The following is a 17426-nucleotide window of genomic DNA, read 5'->3' as shown; positions in this document are numbered from 1 at the left end:
TTTGGCACACTTAACAAACATGTATAATTTTGAAAGCCTGTTTTTTTCACATCAGCTGATCTGATACAAGATACTACCCCTGCCTAAGCCTTGACCTACATTTTTTGACTGCCAGATCTACAGTAAGCCATCACCATGAACACAAGTTCAAACAGCAACTTCTCCAATTCCCTTTCAACAAGACAGCAATTTCCCAACCACAAATCAGAACCTGATAACAATATCTGTTTTGTAATAAAAACTACTAACCTTTAGAGGAAACAAGTTACTATTTGTATTGTATTTCCAGCACTGAACTTAACTCTAAGTGCCAGAACTGGAAATTTCCATGAACAGTACGGAAATAGCAACTTAATAAAAAAAGTTTAACAGATGAAGTAACCTGCATTAAACTGCTCCATGGACAGTCTGAGCATATGCAACCAGACAAAGTTAGAGTAGTAAATTTACTACCAGGCAACTATAGTAAGAAACCATAGCAAAGGCAGTGACAGTTCCAAAAGAAACCAAAGCCTTCTAGAGTCAGCAAACTGATAGAGAACAAAGTGTTTCATGTCCTAAGGACAATGAAATTTCTGTCAACAGCAATGGCAAAAGCTTTGAAGTTCACTTATCAACATTTTATTAGGTATGGTTCTCATCAGATCAACAGAACAACCAACTTTCAACAACTAAAAATGTTTTAGTTTCAATAGATATACAGTGAGCAAAAACCAACCTTGACAGTTTTTCAGCTAGGTTCCACAGCCAGCCACCCCAATCTTTCCCAAATGCCTTTAAGAAAAAGATGAGCTTTGCAGCACAGTTCAAAGGTAAATAAATCTGAGCTGTTTTAGAGTGTGAGGGAACAAACTCAAAACTGATATTTCTGTCCCACAGCCAAGTTTAAATACATTCACTGCTTTCGGCTGTGGCACTAAAACATATCAAGGTGGCTTTTAACAAACTGCAAGCTGACTTTGAAAACAAAGAAAAAACTTTGTGTCAAAAAAAACAAACTACTGTCAAAAATCTTGAAAAATCTCTATCAAGAGGATAAATGTCAGAATCTGTAGCAACCAAACAACTTCCAAACTGATTAAGAGTTCTTTACTTCCTGTGACCTGAAGCATGAAGCACTCAGCTGACATTCCAGAGGCACCACAGCTTTTCTAATCAAATCAAATCAAACACATTGATTAAAGATGTTTAACCCTTTTCAGAAAGATTAAGACTAGAATTCAAAGTTGCAGTCTTCAGAAACAAACCAACCAATTCAGAACATATAAAAAAAGATGGGTTTTAGACTAAATAGCAGTTAAATTTAGTTTGGATAGGTGATTCCAAACCAGAAGTATCATGGAATGGGCTTGGGTTGGAAGGGATGTTAAAGATCATCCAGTTCTACCCCCCTGCCATGAGCAGGGACATCTTCCACTGTCCCAGCTTGCTCAGCGCCCCATCTTATGTGGCCTTGGACACTGCCAGGGATGAGACACAGCTTCTCTGGGCTTCACCACCCTCACAGGGAAAAATTTCTTCCTGATATCCAATCTAAACCTGCTCTCTGTCAGTGTGAAGCCACTGCCCCTTGTCCTGTCACTCCAGGCCCTTGTCAAGAGTCTCTCTCCATCTTTCCTGTGGGCTCCCTGCAGGCACTGCAAGGCCACAATGAGGTCACCCCAAAACCTTCTCCTCTCCAGGCTGAATAATCCCAATTCCCTCAGCCTTTCCTCACAGAGGGATGGAGCAGCTCTGCTCCATCCCTCTGATCCCCTTGGTGTCCCTGCTCTGGCCTGGCTCCAGCAGCTCCCTGTCCTTCCTGTGCTGGGCCCAGGGCTGGATGCAGCCCTGCAGGGGGGGCTCAGCAGGGTGGGGCAGAGGGGCAGAATCCCCCCTGCCCTGCTGCCCTGGGGCTCTGGGTGCAGCCCAGCACAGGGGGACTCTGGGTTGGGGCAGGATCAGCTCTCACCCACAGCACCCCCAAGTCCTTCTGCCAGGGCTGCTCCCTCTGCTCACCCCCAGCCTGGGTCCATCACACACAGGGATGTGTCCAAGACAGGGGCAGCACCAGCACTTGGTCTGGTTAAACCTCATGAGGTTCCCATGGGCCACTGCTCGAGCCTGTTGACGTCCCTCTGGATTGTCACTGCACCCTCAGCTTGGTGTCATCTCCAAGCTGCTGATGGTGCCCTCAATTCCTCTATGCCATTAATGAAGATATTAAATACTGGTCCCCAGTATGGAACCCTGAGGGACACCACTTGTAACTGATGTCCACTGGCATTCTGAGCCACTGACTGCTTCCCTGTGGATGCTACCACCCAACTAATTCCTTTTCCATCCAGCAATCCACCCACAGAATCCACGTCTCCCCAACTTGGAGAGAAGGATGCTGTGGAGGACCATGACAAAGGCTTTACAGCAATCCACATAAATGACACCTGTGCCCTTTCTCTTGCCCACTGATGGAGCTGCTCCACTGGAAAAGGCCACAGGGTTGGTGATGCAAGATTTGCCCTTGGTTGTCTCAAATCACCTCCCTGTCCTCCTTGTGCCTTATCAGAGCTTCTAAGAGAGTCTGTCCTATGATCTTCCCAGGCAGAGAGGTGAGTTTGACAGGTCAGCAGTTACCAGAGTCCTCTTTCCTACCCCTTTTACCCCTTTTAAAGCCAGGTACAATGTTTCACTCTTTCCTGTCACCTGGAATTTCACCTGATTGCCGTGACTTTCCAAGCACCATTTTAACAAGAACAATCTTTGTGGTTATACATCAAAAGAGAGAAAACACAGAAAAACCTATAAGGAAACCAGGTGCTTGCTATACAGAAGTCTAACATTTCCTTATCCAAGGATAAAGAAAGGTATGCTCATGCATTATACATTAGTCTACTAACACTGCTTATGAAACAGACTGCAGTCCTGACCTTTTGGAAAGAATACACAGACAAGTCCAAGGAAACAGACTTGAGTAGTAGTGTTTACAAAATGATGTAAAATAAGTCACCAATAGCACAAACACAAATAAGCCACCTATAATAAGCATCAAATATATTTAAACAAACCTTCATGAAGGCCCTCATTTAAGGTAATTGCCATTTCTGATCATCCTTTACTGAATTTAATTCTTTGAGTTCAAATTTGTCCAAACATAATCATCCTAGTCTACAGAAAATTTCATTCTTATTCACTCAGCTTTTATGCTTCCAGACATGGTTATGTGATGGAAGACAACAGCTTGGTACAGAACAGCCAGCCAGAAATCATGTTCTACTGCCAAGTATATGATGCACAACACACATCAAAATATCCCTCCAGAATTCTTTTTTCCTGACTGCCTCCTCATTTTATTTTGAAACACTTCTAGCAAGCAAGCCTGCTCAGGAAGTTGCCTCAGCATAAAACAAACCACACAGTAAAACTGAGGTTGGAAGGACCCTCTGGAGATGAGGTAGCCCAATCCCCTGCTCAAAGCAGGTGTGATAACTCAGAGTGCTCAGGATCATAGCCAGCTGAGAGACACCTCCAAGAGCAGTAGTTCTCAGGGTTCTCCTTACTACCCCTTTTAAAGCCAGGTACAATGTTTCACTCTTTCCTGTCATCTGGAATTTCACCTGATTGCCATGACTTTCCAATTATCATTTAAACAAGAATAATCTTTTGGTTGTACATCAAATGGTCCCACAGGTCTGCAGTCATCCTACAGAGCACCCCTACAACAAAAGGGGTCAAGGCTTAAAATTGAGTGATTTTAAAAGAACTTCTTTATAAAGAAGACAGATATATTTAACATAATAGTAATCATCTCCTCAAAAAACTGTACTCAACAGATCCTCACTAGCATTAGGCCTTTTAGAGAATATACTGAAAAAACATGGGAGATCTGCATCAAAATGTAATATGCTGTCACCACAAACAGCACAGTTTAGCAGTCTAGAAAAGCTTACATTTTAAAGGAAGTACGATATCAGGTCGCCAAAATCAAGCTGTGTAACAAAGGTCTCTGGTAAATTCAGACAGGTTCCCCCAAGCCATTTTTTGCTATAGTTCAAACTCAAAAAGAGCTCCCTAACAAATGGTAGAAGTTTGTCCTACTGCATACAGCTAATTTGGACAGTGTACTTACCTCCAATTGTGTCAGTATTGACACTGCCAAACCTTTCTTTTTACTCAAAGAAAAAGAGATCTTTTTGTAAAAGTATTTCTGCTTTATGAATTTTCCTTTCTTCAGGGCTTAAATTATCACAGCATCTGAAAGTCTCTGTCAGACTAGGACAACACAAATTGCTGATATTACAAAGTACTTCATATTATCTTTCTGTGTGTATGCTTTTACACTGAGATAAGAATAACTTGTCTCAAGAAAGTTTACACTCATATCTAGATACAAACAGGAGACAGGCAGTGCATCCACACAGTATCTTACTTTTGTAATTTATGTATACTTACAGTAGCTTGGAACAGTTAGTTCAGATTTAACACTGATCATTTTTAAAGCTACTCACATATGGCCTTCCTTGACAAAAAAAATTGACAAAGGCTCAATTCTGAATTCCATACCACACCCAAGTGGATGATCCTCAAGTCTGTGCCCATTAAAGCCCTCAAAAGAAATAGTTTAAAATCCAAAAGGTAATTTCTACCCTGAAGTCTTTTTCTATAGATCATAATAACCAATGTATCTTGTATTGCAGCTCTCTCCATAATTTACAGTGCACAAAAATCAGATTTTCTACAATACAAGTAAAAAAATAAATCAAAATATTGAACAGAACATTTGCATTACCTCCCAGAAGCTATCACTAGAAACTTCTACTCCAACGGAATCATCATATGAGCCAGACATTGTTATATATGAAGAGCTTGTAAGTATTCAGAGCTTAAAGACCTTCAGATTCTGAAAAAAAAAAAAAAAATTATGAGCATTATTTATGAGTTTTGAAGTTATGAAAAAAATTACCTTAAGTAACTTCATTCAGTATTTTGATATCTAGAGATGCCAAATAAAAACAAGAGGTAACCATACAGGGCATTTTGGAACAGAAAACTTCTACCACACAGTTTGTGGCTCTTATCTGACATTGGTTGTCCAGAAAACACTCAATGCATCTGGTTATATCGCATTTCACTAGACTCTTGAGTTCATTTAATGATAATTTAATGACAAAATATCATTTAATGATAAAATTTCCTATCATAACCAAGAGAAAAGATTTAGCAGTGAGATGCTTACTCATTAATTACTCCACTTTCAAAGCATTCCGACAAGACAATCAGCTGACCTTTGCTTCTGCAACAGTAACCTGCACTGAATCCTATTCCTTTTCCACTGGAAATCTGTTATTCAGTGAAACTCACCGGAAACATTTAAGGCCAAAATTTGTTGATTTAAAGAAAAATAAATGTCTTCTTGTCATTGTTCTATTTGAGCAAAACAAACAAACAGAAAACCCATCAGCTCCGAATTCTGAGCTTTATTAGAAATAAGTCATTACTTTAACAATTCAGACATTTTCACTTTTACAGACACAGCTGCAATGAAGAAAAATATAATCTATCCTCATCGAAGCAGTCATTTATGAATGACTAGATATGAGAAATGTTAAGGTTACCCTAAGCTAACACGTAGGATTAATGTCAGAAATATTACTGAGACAAAAGTCCAGGCACTTGCATCCAAAAATGCAGTTTGTGGGCTGGAGACCAAGGGGTAGGAGAGAAAGGAAACAGGTGGCTCCCAAAACACACACACAAATCCCTGTCTGATCTCTGCAGATATTTCACCAGGTTCCCCTGTTTGGATGTCTCCTGACAAGTTTATCTCTAACTACTACCAGGGATATATACAGGTAAATAGATTTTACCACCCCTTGTGGGATGAATACTTTTATCAGTAGACTGTAAGTTGAAGCTCCCTCTCTTTTTTTTTTTTTGCCCTGTCAATCTTGCTTCCCTTAAAGTACCATGGCCCCTTCAAAAAGGGGCTGAAAACATCTCCAAACCTGCCCTTGATGCCCAGTGGTTATAACAAGCTGCTGAGAGAAACAGCATTGAAAGCCTCCCAGGCAAGGAGAATTCAACACTAAATTAGCATTTCTGGGATACACTGAGAATAACCATGCCATAAGGGTAGGCATTTGTTCATAACAAAACCCAGCTACAGAAACAAAATAGTTCTTTGGACAGTTGCAGCACAAACACAACAAAACTACTCTGGCTGGGAAGACAAGATATTTCTCCTTATCGGTTTTTCATCCAATTAATTTACGTAATGCAATTCACAAAAAGCTTACATAACCTTAATGCTGAATATGGAACTAAAAACCACAACAGGAACATCAATTGTTAGAACTCTATTTTTAAAACACAGCTAAAATATATTAATGGTTCTAGAAATATATTAAGGGCAAACTAGAAAGGAGAATCATATAGAGGCAAATTATTTTTACATATTAGTGTAACAATCTTCAAATTATGTTATTAGTAAGTCCAGAAAAACCTAGCTTTTCCACCTGTGCATTTACTGAGCCAAGAGGGAAAAGTTTAAACACTATGCAATTGTCAGTTTCTCTAGCACCACACCTTTACCTGGAATGTGTTTGTTCCAGATAAATTTTGTCCCTTGCAATTTTTACAATACATTCAGGAAAGCAAAGATTACATCTCTGATAACACAAGTGTATTTTTCCACATCCTTTTTAGACAGCTATAAAGCAGTATAAGGAGGAAACCAAACTGCAGTAAGCTTGCAACTAGCTGGACTAATTAATAAGAATAGTTTAAAATTAAACAGCCGGGTATGCCATGCAGAACAGGGCAGGAATGAGGCTCCGAAGGTTGTCAGGAAGGGTTAGGGCAGCTTTTCTCCTCTACAGCAAGATCTTTCAACCAAAGTGCTCACTGCCATTTGGAAGACATCTGTCAGCTGCACAGTTCAACAACTTGGAAAGTCTGAAGTATAAACTTAAAGAAAAGTTTCAGGCCATCCCATCCAGTCATCCATCCACACTAGCAGTACTTCCCATCCAGTCTCCCAAACCACACTAGCAGTACTTTTTCCCTTCAATTACAGATAAAAAGACAATTAAAATGTTCTGAAGTAATAATACAGTGTCCACTTACCTTTAATAAAATAGCTTAAACCATATAATTCCTGCAAATTTACTCTGAAAAGTTACATGGAAAGACTGAAAAAGCTCAAACACAGAAATATTTTCTTAAATGAAGGAACAGGTTGTGGTGACTGGGTTTTTAAAAAAAACCCTTTTATTCCTCCTCAACTAGAACTACATAATACATGGAGTTATCCTTTTTTTCCATAGAAGCATTAAAACGATCAGCACTCAGGAAATACTGATGGAATTAAGGTTTTAATATGCCAAATACTGTGCTGTGAGAAAGTATGAGCAAGCGTATTTAGGGAAACATTGTGAAGTCATAGCAACAACTGGTACAGAAAAACACTGTTTTTTCAGCCCTATTTAAAAATAAATTGTATACTGAGATAGAAACATTAAGTGGTGTGAGTCATGCTATCCTCACAAAACAGAATTATTACAGAAGCCAGGCCTTTAGCACATTTTTTGTCAGGGTTGGTCCTCCCATCCTCCAAGTGACTTGGCAGAGGTTTCACAAGTAAAGTTCATTGCACTGGTTTGGGGTTTTCTTTTTGTTTTGTTTTGTTTTGCAGGGTCTTCCATTTTACTATAAAAGAAAACCTATGAACAAGTACAGATGTCACAAAATCTAGAAAGTTTAGAAGGATACACCAAGAAAGATGAGTTCTGCTCAGATTCTCCACAAGTGATCACCTGCATCTCACAGAGCTGTGGGTTCTTTGGTCAGCTGGATTGCAGCAGAACCAATAACTCCATAGGAAAGCACAGCGCCCACACCCACTTCCTATATTCTCAAAACAGTTTGGCTTCATCCACTCCTTTTCTTCACATTCCACAACTCCTGGCACATCTCTTTAGTGCCTTTTTCTTGTCCCCCAACTGCTAAGCAAACAGTAGCACAGTGCTGTAGCCACAAAAAAAGCAGCCCAGAGAAAGCCTTACCAGTTCAGAGCCCCTGCTGCCTTTTGCCACAAGCACACTTTAGCCACAAGAGCTTATACAGGCTAAAAATAAGTCACAAAGTCCAAGTGCAGAAAGTAACTCCATCCTAAACAGTACATACTGTAATAGCTACGGAAATGATGCAAACAAGCAAGGCTCCAGTTTCTTGGCCGTGACTTTTAAGCAATTCTTGTAAATTAGGATACATTGATTTTTGCCACAAGGAAATGGGCCTTAATAAATAAATGTGTGTTTGTTTGGTTTTTTTTTTAAGCTTCCTCTCAGGGAACATTCTAGCCATGCTTTATGCTACAGACCTTGAATTTCTTCACAGTGCCCCACTGTGTAAAAAGAAGTGCTATAAACATCCTGAGGGCTTAACACACAAGGATTTTAGAAAATATTAACTAATAATGAGCAAGCAGACCTTCAGATACCACACAGAAAAGCAGCTGAACACAAGATGCTGTTGCTGCTCTCAAGAAGTTGGTTTTGATAATACTTTGAAAGCAATTTGAAAAATTCCTAGCTTTGTTCATGTTGAAATAATTGTTGGGGGTTTTATTTTCTGTGCAACAACTGCACACTGTTAAGAAGCTAAACTAATCCAGTCAATCTCAAAATTTCTTGTATGGCATTTTTCAACAGGAAAATGGGAAAAAGCTTTTAAAGAAATCCTTCAGTTAAACCTCATCAAGCTTTTAATATCAAATAACTTTGATGAACTCTTACTGTGAAACAGGTAGGGTTGTTTAAAGTGAGATTTTAAATTCTGACTTCTTTTGGAAGATTATGTTTACTTTGAAAATATACGTCACTATACTCAAAAAGACAGCATTAAAAAAAGATCTAATAACAGTACCATGTACAATAGGCTGCTTTAAAGCATTGCAATCACTAAACTGTGGCCCTAGGTGACAAACTGGTCCTCAATAGAGAAACATCTCAGAGTGACACAACCTTCCAAGCATGATCAGCACAGGTTGCTCAGGGCTTTCATACAGATGGATCTTGAAAACCACCAGGGATGGAGATGGCACAACCTCTCTGTGCAACCTATTCCAGTGATTAACTATCCTCAAGATGAGATACAGAATGAAAAAAAATGAATCCATACTTAGAAAACCAAATGGTGTTTCCATGCATTTTCTCCAAGGACTCTAGAGATGCAAGCTGAGACAGAGGCAGTCTAAGCTCTAGAACAGAAAAGCACCTGGTCACATTACCTTTTCAACTTATTTTTGGAATGACAGCATTTGTCACCATGGATCTGACTCATCAAGATTCCAAGTTTCATGACTAAGGAGTGAATTACTTATGTATAAGGTCACGACTCAACTTCAATTATCTGCTCCTAAGAACTTTCAGCTATAATATTTTTCCTTATTATTCACTGAAGTCTCAGGTTTTGTTCCACACAGAATAGGAAGGAAACAAGACTTCCTTGTACAGAAATAAATATAATCTATGCTTTAAGTGTGAACTACTGTGGTTTGCTACCAAGTGTACCTGCCATGAATATACCCAATCTCATTCTCTGGTTAAATAAAGCAATTTAGATGTTACTTTCTTTTCTATTTTGTCCAAAGAACTTGCTCTATAAGAGTTCCCATTTTCTTCAGGGTTGGAATCTGTTTACTGTTTACACAGAACAAAGTGACATAACTTCTTTAGCAATACTATGAAATCATGTAACAAAAGCTGTTAAGAATCACAGCTACTGACAGTCTAAAATCCATGAATTAGGATGAAAAGTAAATACAGGAAAAAAAGAATGGTTTGGTTTCCACATTCAAGTGACACCAAAAAATTCCAGCCCCGGGTGCAGGGAAGAAATGCATCAAAGCATTATTAATCACTGCTACTCAATGCTGTGGAAGTCTTCTAATATAACAGCATTTTATTAACAGAAGTTAGGCCTTAGATTTTTAAAGGTAGAGTCTCAAATTGATGGCTTGGGCCTAGCTCTTCTTCAATTTATAAAATAGGCAGGACAGCACCCTCCTCCACAGGGATTTAAAATAATCTCTTAGTCTCCATCGAGAAAACAACCACAGCAACAAACACCAGAGAAAAGTCCATAAAAGGAAATTGAATCACTGTTTCTTGGGGAATTCAGCCTCTATGTTATAGTTGGCAGAGCCATGCACCAAATGATTTTTGGAAAGAAGTTGACAGCAATCTATTTGATGAACCGTGAGCACTAAAGGAAGGAATCTAGGAAATGTATGCTGTTACAGACTCTGCAAGCTTATTTCCTACCAGGCACACTCCTCTGAGATTGAGGACAATGTTTATTCCTAGATTTTCTAGTTTGGATAACTGAATAATTTGCCACCTAGACGTTTCTCAGTTAGCAAATTACATAAAATGACATTAAATAACAAAAAAGCTATCAGTTCAAAGTTGTCATTCATAACCCTGAGTAACATAACCCTCTGCACGTCTCAATTAAGGAAACCCTGAGTTAAAGGTTGCTTAGTTCCTCCTTGGTACAACAACCTCCTTGGTATTGGATTATATTTGCCCATGCCCACGTCTGTTAAATGCTGAATGTGAAACCACTGAAAGTAGCACACATTCACTGCCCTAAATATACAAGCCATGAACACACATTCAAGGCATAGTTTCAGCACACATGAGAAGCTCACTAAAGAGATTAAACTTCTGTGATAATTACCACACACAAAAAAAATCCCCCACAACTCTCGTGAGGAGACAGTCTCTAAAACTGAACTCTTCAGGCACATTAACACTGTGCGATGCAATCTTACAGCAGATACCTTTCACAATGCATAATAAAAGAAGTAAGAACAGCCATTTTGGTCATTACTGATTATTTTATTAAATAAATGAAACTTAAAATTACTGATCAAACAACTGGAATAACACACAGCACAGAAGTATACCTGAAACATGAGGCAATGACCCAACATTCTCAAGAAGACTCTTAGCCTGCACGTTTTGTTTCATCCATGTAAATTAAAACCTCATTCTCACACTCCAAAGAAGACTGGCAGAGCCCTGGAGTCAGCAGCTCTTATCTCCTATAATATTTCTCCCTCCCCATAATTAGTGCCCAGACATGCCGGTTAGACATGCTGCTGTTACACATGCTGGTTTTTTGCACATTCATGACCTAACCATCCCTAAGAGCTCCCACATGCTGCCAGCAGAGCCTCCCTCTACATTTTTCCAATTAACCACGAGATACCTGAAATAGCAACACTGACTTTGGGGAAAAAGAATTTTTTATTCTCAGCTTGACAAGCCAATGAGTGTAGGTGTTTTACTTTAATTGTGCAATTTTTGTTCTAACCAGGGAAGCTATTAATTGCCTTCAGAGGCTTTGCAGAGGTTTTTATTTAAAGTTAGAGACTGATCACAGAAATTATTAACACTGCAAAACACATGCTTTAAATGGCATAGATATACCAGCTAAGATGCAAAGCTGATGAAGTGATGTGGGGAGTTTTAAAATATTTGTATATATTTAAAACAAACCTTAACATTTTCAGACTATTCTCTTTCTTTAATCTGGAGGTATGAGGGAAAAATCCACAATAATGTTTTCTTCACTGCAAAGAAAAAAAGTGTATAAAATTTGGCCTTGAGTAAATTTTGCCAGAAAACCAGCTGAACCACTCAGGATTATTTGTCATTTAAAATAACATTTTAAAATTTTCTTTGATTTTTCAAATCAGAGGGTTTCTACTGTTCAGGATCATGTGATTAAAATGATAACATGCAGGAAGAACTTTAATTTAATTAAAGGTCTTCACCCTTTCAAAATGTTCACTTTTGTAATGCCTGTGACATCACACACTAATGTGTATATCCTGTCAAAGTCTCCCAAAATGAAATTAACCATAATAGCTTGCCATCCCTCCTAAATAAATAAAATTGAGATAAATATGCTTTTAGGTTTGTTTCAAAAAAAGCATGAAGGCAGCAAAAGACCACAGGTCTTCAACTTGCAAATTACACTTTGTAAGCACTTAGTTAGCAAGAAATCTTTAAGTGTCCAGGTACTTTTAAAAATAAATAATTGAGCCTTTAATTCCCTAATCTAGTGGAATTGGATGGCTTGCTATATACACTCATAATGAAAACTTATTTTTGTAAAATGTCAAGGGACATATCTAAAGCATATATATTTCATATTTAGTTTCAGTAGAATTTTACAACAGTGCTAAACCAAGGAGACTGCCGAACAGTGATATTGATGGATTCTCCAGGAGAGGAACCATGAAAGAGCATTTACAGCTGCACTGACAAAACAGTTGCAGAGAGCAGTGACACGCACACAACTGTTCTAAAACAGTCTATAATTAAGAAGCAAAATAGAGCATTAAAAGAAGCACTGCCTCAGACATCAAAACTTACTTATATGACCACCCAGCAGGAACACTGCTCTACTTCAAAACAGAAACCTCACAAAAGGACATAAATAAAAAGCAATACAATAACCATTCTAGAAATGGATGTGTGTTGTGGATAACAGGCTGTATGAGCCCAGAGCCATCAATTCAAACATGATAAACACACTATTTACATTCAAACAAACACTGCAAATCATCACACTCAGCCAAAAATACTTTTGCATCACCTGTGACACAGTAGAGTACATTTCGGTAGGAAAAAGCAACTATGACAGTGTTTGGAAAGTCATTCCACATCCTGTTTACAAGCTATTTACCTGAAAAGGCATGCCTTAATTCACTTGTATTTTTTCCAGCTATGGAGCTGGGCAGCATAACTGCACAGATAACCACAGTACCTGCACAGCACTGCCCACCCTCCATTTCCACAAACACAATTCTCTCATCAGCATGTACTTTAGCACTTCCTGTGGGCTGAGGGAAACCTTGTAGCTCAAGCTAATGTCTTTCCTCCCTCCTCCACACTGCAGCACTCAAAATAACACAGGGTTTTCAGTCATAATATGATTCTGTATATCTGCAAAGCTGAATATTTGGTGTACTATAACCTTTAGGTAAGACCATGGGTGGCCCATTTTAAAGGAAAGTATTTTTAATCATACAACTGGCTTCAGTGGAGGAGAGTGTTTTTAAATATTTCAGTGAAACATGTAGGCACACTTTGCAGATGCGTCACTTAGGAAACAGATGTGTTGTTTCAGTATTTCATAGTCAAAAGCTGTACTTTTCCATCTCAGGAAATCCAGGGCTGTAGTACTAATTAATGAAATACTGACATGCATTGAATAGAAGTATATCGAAACCCTTAAATGAAGGTGAAACAGGGCAGTCTTCCTGAATCTCAAGGTTGCACTGACGAGCTACTTTTCTTTACTTGAGGAAAGAACCAATTCAGATACCTCACTTGAACCAAATTCAGCCTGGTCTTTAACACAGACTTGTTTTCAAAGCCTAAATCACTGTTATAAACTGAATCTGTGCATTAACAACATGCCAGAATACCCTATTTTCTGCTTATCTTGGAGAGATACAGATGGCTATACTTGGCAAAAACTAGGAAGGCTGATTGGGGCAGGGGAATCTGCATGGGTGAGCCCATGAAAATCTGTGAACTCTTCAAATACTAGTGAATTTTTCTGTCACTTTTTGGAGATATAAATAAAAGGAAAAGGGGAAGTGATGATTTCTTTACCAAGGATAAAGACAAAGCACAAAGAATAACAGACCTTCCTACAGAGCGTTTCAGAAAAACATTGCTGAAGGTGAAAGAGAAGACCTGCAGACACCCCCAGAGAGTAAACTAACAGACCACAATATGGTCATGTTATACTTGATATAAACAGTCCAGAGACATCACATTTCCACACAAAACCCCTTGCAGCTGAATGGATTGTTCTCTAGTCAGCAAACCCAGCAATTTTCTAGGCTAGATCTTCAACACAAATAGCCTATAACACCAGAAATTAATTCCTAGTATAGCTTTTGCTCAAGGGACAGCCAAAGCTAGCAAAGAACTGTACCCCAGGACTTGTACCCTAAAGCAGAAATTAAATGACCACTTCCATAACTGTTGGCTCACATCAAAGCTGTGAAAAGGCTTTAAACAGTAGTTTCCATAATTAACAATTCTTTCTGCAGTCATTATCCCCTCACTGCCATAGCCCTGCTGACAAAAAGCAGGTCAAATCGTCATGCAACATTTTTGACTCTCAAAATACATTAAAGGGTAGTTCAGCATTTGGGGAGAACACTATCAATGTAAAAACTGTTAAAGAAGATGGCCTTACAACTTAAAAGCAACACTTTCAGCTGCAACAATATTCAGATTATTCACCATTTCATCAGTTTCATTTTTGGAACTGATACAAAACATACAGACCTCTGCAGAATACAATTCATAAATGCAGAAAGAAAAAAACTACAGGCGCATTTAACTTCAACTATCCTTCTTTACAGTAAGTTAAATAAGTAATTATTCATTTAGGAACAATAAAAGATCTGTTCAAGTGTTTAAAATGAATGCTATGTATGCTACTGTAACAGCACAAAAGAGCATGTGACTGTATTTAATATTTAAGATTAAATAAGATTAATTCAGATTTTAAAGCAAACTGAATGCAGCTTCGAAAGAACTATTAGGAGAATTTAAATTGCTTGGCTGTGTTAAAGTTGGACAGAAGGTTACTCAATACTTAGTTTCATTAACATGGTCACTGACAAAAGAAACTCTTGAATTCTATTTAAACAGATTTTCAGCTCAGTGAATCAGAGGTAAACTTTAGCCAGGACTTCTCATGTTTCTAGGCAATTAGATTTTCTGGTCCTGAATGGCAATTACTGAAACAAGGTCAGAATACCTCTACTTATACCTTAGTAATCTATAAAACACGAGTTGCTGACTTAGTAGAATTAAACATTCCCTAAAAACATGCAATTATTTTGTAATAAATAAAATTAACTGGCTCCTTAGCATGTACTACACTCATTAGTTTAAGCTACCTGGAAGTATCATACTTAAATATTAGGATGAGAGATCATATTTTATGGCCTTCCCTGTACATGCAATTTGACAAGCAATGACAGAATAGGGGGGGTTGTTTGTTTTGGTTTTGTTTGGGGCTTTTTAAAAACATATGCAGTACACTTACACCTACTTTAACCCTAATGCAACTGAAAAATCAAGAGTTTTCAGTGTGCAAAACAAGGAGCTGCTTTAAAAGTGGCACATGAGATCCAGGTTAGGCAAGGGACAAGGTGAGAGTTTTTCTTTGGTTCGCAAAGGTTTCACTAATCTTATTAAGGGTTTAGAGAGGAAAGCACAGCAGAGCAGCCAGGCTTCCCCATGATTTCAGCAATCTGGATACATGTCATGTGATCTTCCACAGCTCTCAAACACACAAATCACTCAAATGTAGAATCCCTCAACATAATAATGTGAAATGAATGCTTAAATTTGGTCAACTAACCTCACAAAGAGTAGTGTGCTGCCACTTCTCAGGAAAAGGAAACATTTTAAATTAATGCTTGACCAAAGTACAAGTAAGGTCAGCTATCGACTCTGCAACCTAAACTGGACTGAAGTTCAAGGAAAGTGAGACAAGAGGCCCCATGAGCTGACAGTTCTTGCTCACACCATTACCACTGTGTCTCTGCAGTTAATAAAGCTGTGCCATCACTGACTGTGGAGCAATGAAACAGCAGCATGTAATCTGCATACACAAAACAATCATAAAACAGAAAAAAGGAAGGCAGATAACCACAACCGAGTTCAATTTAGTGCTCTCTTAAGAGCAGAGTCTGAAAAACCCTGCTGTTGAAAATTCAAGCACACAAGACTAATATCAAATAAGACTAAAGCTGATCACAGTATTGAAACAAAGTCTTAGTAAAAGCAGGAATTACACAACTGTCTTTTTTGTCATATATGCTGCTAACTTCTGCATTTTAAATGGTTACATAAGGATTCTCAACCAATTGCTACTAAAGGTACAATAACACACCTTTTTTCTTTTTGAATTTAACTTAACTCATATGTCAGTAACACCCACACTCACAAAATAGCTGTATGATAGTTGTAACAGCTGAGGAAAGCAGGCACAAATAGCTTCAGAATAAAGTGATCAAATTTCTTAAGCTATTTACTGCAAATCATTCTACGTGTGATCACAAAACTGCTTCATGTTAGACTCTGGAAAGGCTGGAATCATTATATTCAAAGGCAACATCATCTTTTAAGTGAAAGTAGAATTCAATTGGTATTTTTGCATGATGCATAATAACATGAAGCAATCTCAATAGACCAAAGTCAGTATCATGTAATGAAGTCATTCTGAATTACAACATCCAACTTGCACATCCTCAAAAGGAACAGCTTGAGCTGGATTTCTAACACGTACTTTTGCATAAACCACATATGTAATGGTCTCTATGCACACAAATATATAAACCCATACATAAACTAGAGTTTTAGCCTAGAGCTGTTTAACACATTGAGATTTTCAGCCATCTTATAAAAGGCACTACCAGGGTCCACCTCCAAGGGATTTTACTACCTATCACTTAGAAGTGATCTTGTGCTTCTGAGTTCAGCTTGCATATCTCACTAGATTCCATTCCACATTTGCTTCCCAAGGTTTGTATTTGAGCTGACAGCTGGGATATCCCCAGTGCCTGTCCAAGGCCAGGGTGGGGTGACAATGCACACAGACAGAACTGCACCATGACACTGTGGGCAGGCTCTGTGTCCCTGCTCACAATAATATCTCAGCCAGTGCTCTACAATAGTATGTGGTTACTGAAATGAGTCACCTGTCACATATGACTGCCACTATAAAGCCGTATCTCCACATGACTCATCAGTTAAGAGGCTGAGCAGCAAATAAATCAAAATAAGGATTAAATTATTCAACAACTGAAACAGCTCCAAGATGAAAGCTTCAATAATAGAGAAATATGTTCAAAGTTTAACTGAAAATAAGATTTCTATTTCCCCAAGAATAAGAAAACCAAGTGATGTGCTTATTTAATGAATAATAAATTTCACACTGAATTATCTTTATCTTATGGTAGAATAAAATAGATATATAAGACTTGGAAATACTGCAGGAAAAAGCATTAGACAATTAAGAGAACATGACAGAAATTGCATACAAAAAATATTATTTATAATCTTTTACAAGCAACACATATGATGCTTTTCATAATCATACTCTTCAGCTTCACAATTCAAGTCAAGAGCATTTCAGCTGAGAACACCTGAAACTTAAGTACAGACATTTCTCACTTCTAGTTCTGAAGGCTTAAAGCCTTAATATACAAACACTGTGAGAAAAAGTAGGCCCACCTCCAGAAAATCTCCTAAACCCACAAAGCTAATGCCCCCTCAAGTAATAAACAGTAACCATGGTAACTCCTTGGTCACTTCCATCTTTCTGGAGAAGGTGAG

At 38.2% G+C, this 17426-nt stretch overlaps 1 protein-coding gene across 5 annotated transcripts in view; it reads right to left on the bottom strand.

Moving 5' to 3' along the window:
* PACSIN2 (protein kinase C and casein kinase substrate in neurons 2) overlaps window positions 1–17426 on the bottom strand; it is a 53879-nt gene that overhangs the window by 21650 nt on the left and 14803 nt on the right. For 4 of the 5 annotated variants that reach the window (XM_030238280.2, XM_050982388.1, XM_050982401.1 and 1 more), the window contains one exon: window positions 4766–4876. The exons of the other annotated variant lie outside the window; for it this stretch is intronic. In XM_030238280.2, coding sequence (XP_030094140.1) covers window positions 4766–4825 — 60 coding nt within the window. In that variant the 5' untranslated portion in view covers window positions 4826–4876. The remainder of the gene's footprint in view (window positions 1–4765; window positions 4877–17426) is intronic. 5 annotated transcript variants of the gene reach the window in all.

The sequence above is a fragment of the Serinus canaria genome, chromosome 1A, assembly GCF_022539315.1.
Source record: "Serinus canaria isolate serCan28SL12 chromosome 1A, serCan2020, whole genome shotgun sequence".
Taxonomy (NCBI): Eukaryota; Metazoa; Chordata; class Aves; order Passeriformes; family Fringillidae; genus Serinus; species Serinus canaria.
The sequence above is the reverse complement of the archived record's forward strand: the minus strand, read 5'-3'. Positions and strand labels throughout refer to the sequence as shown.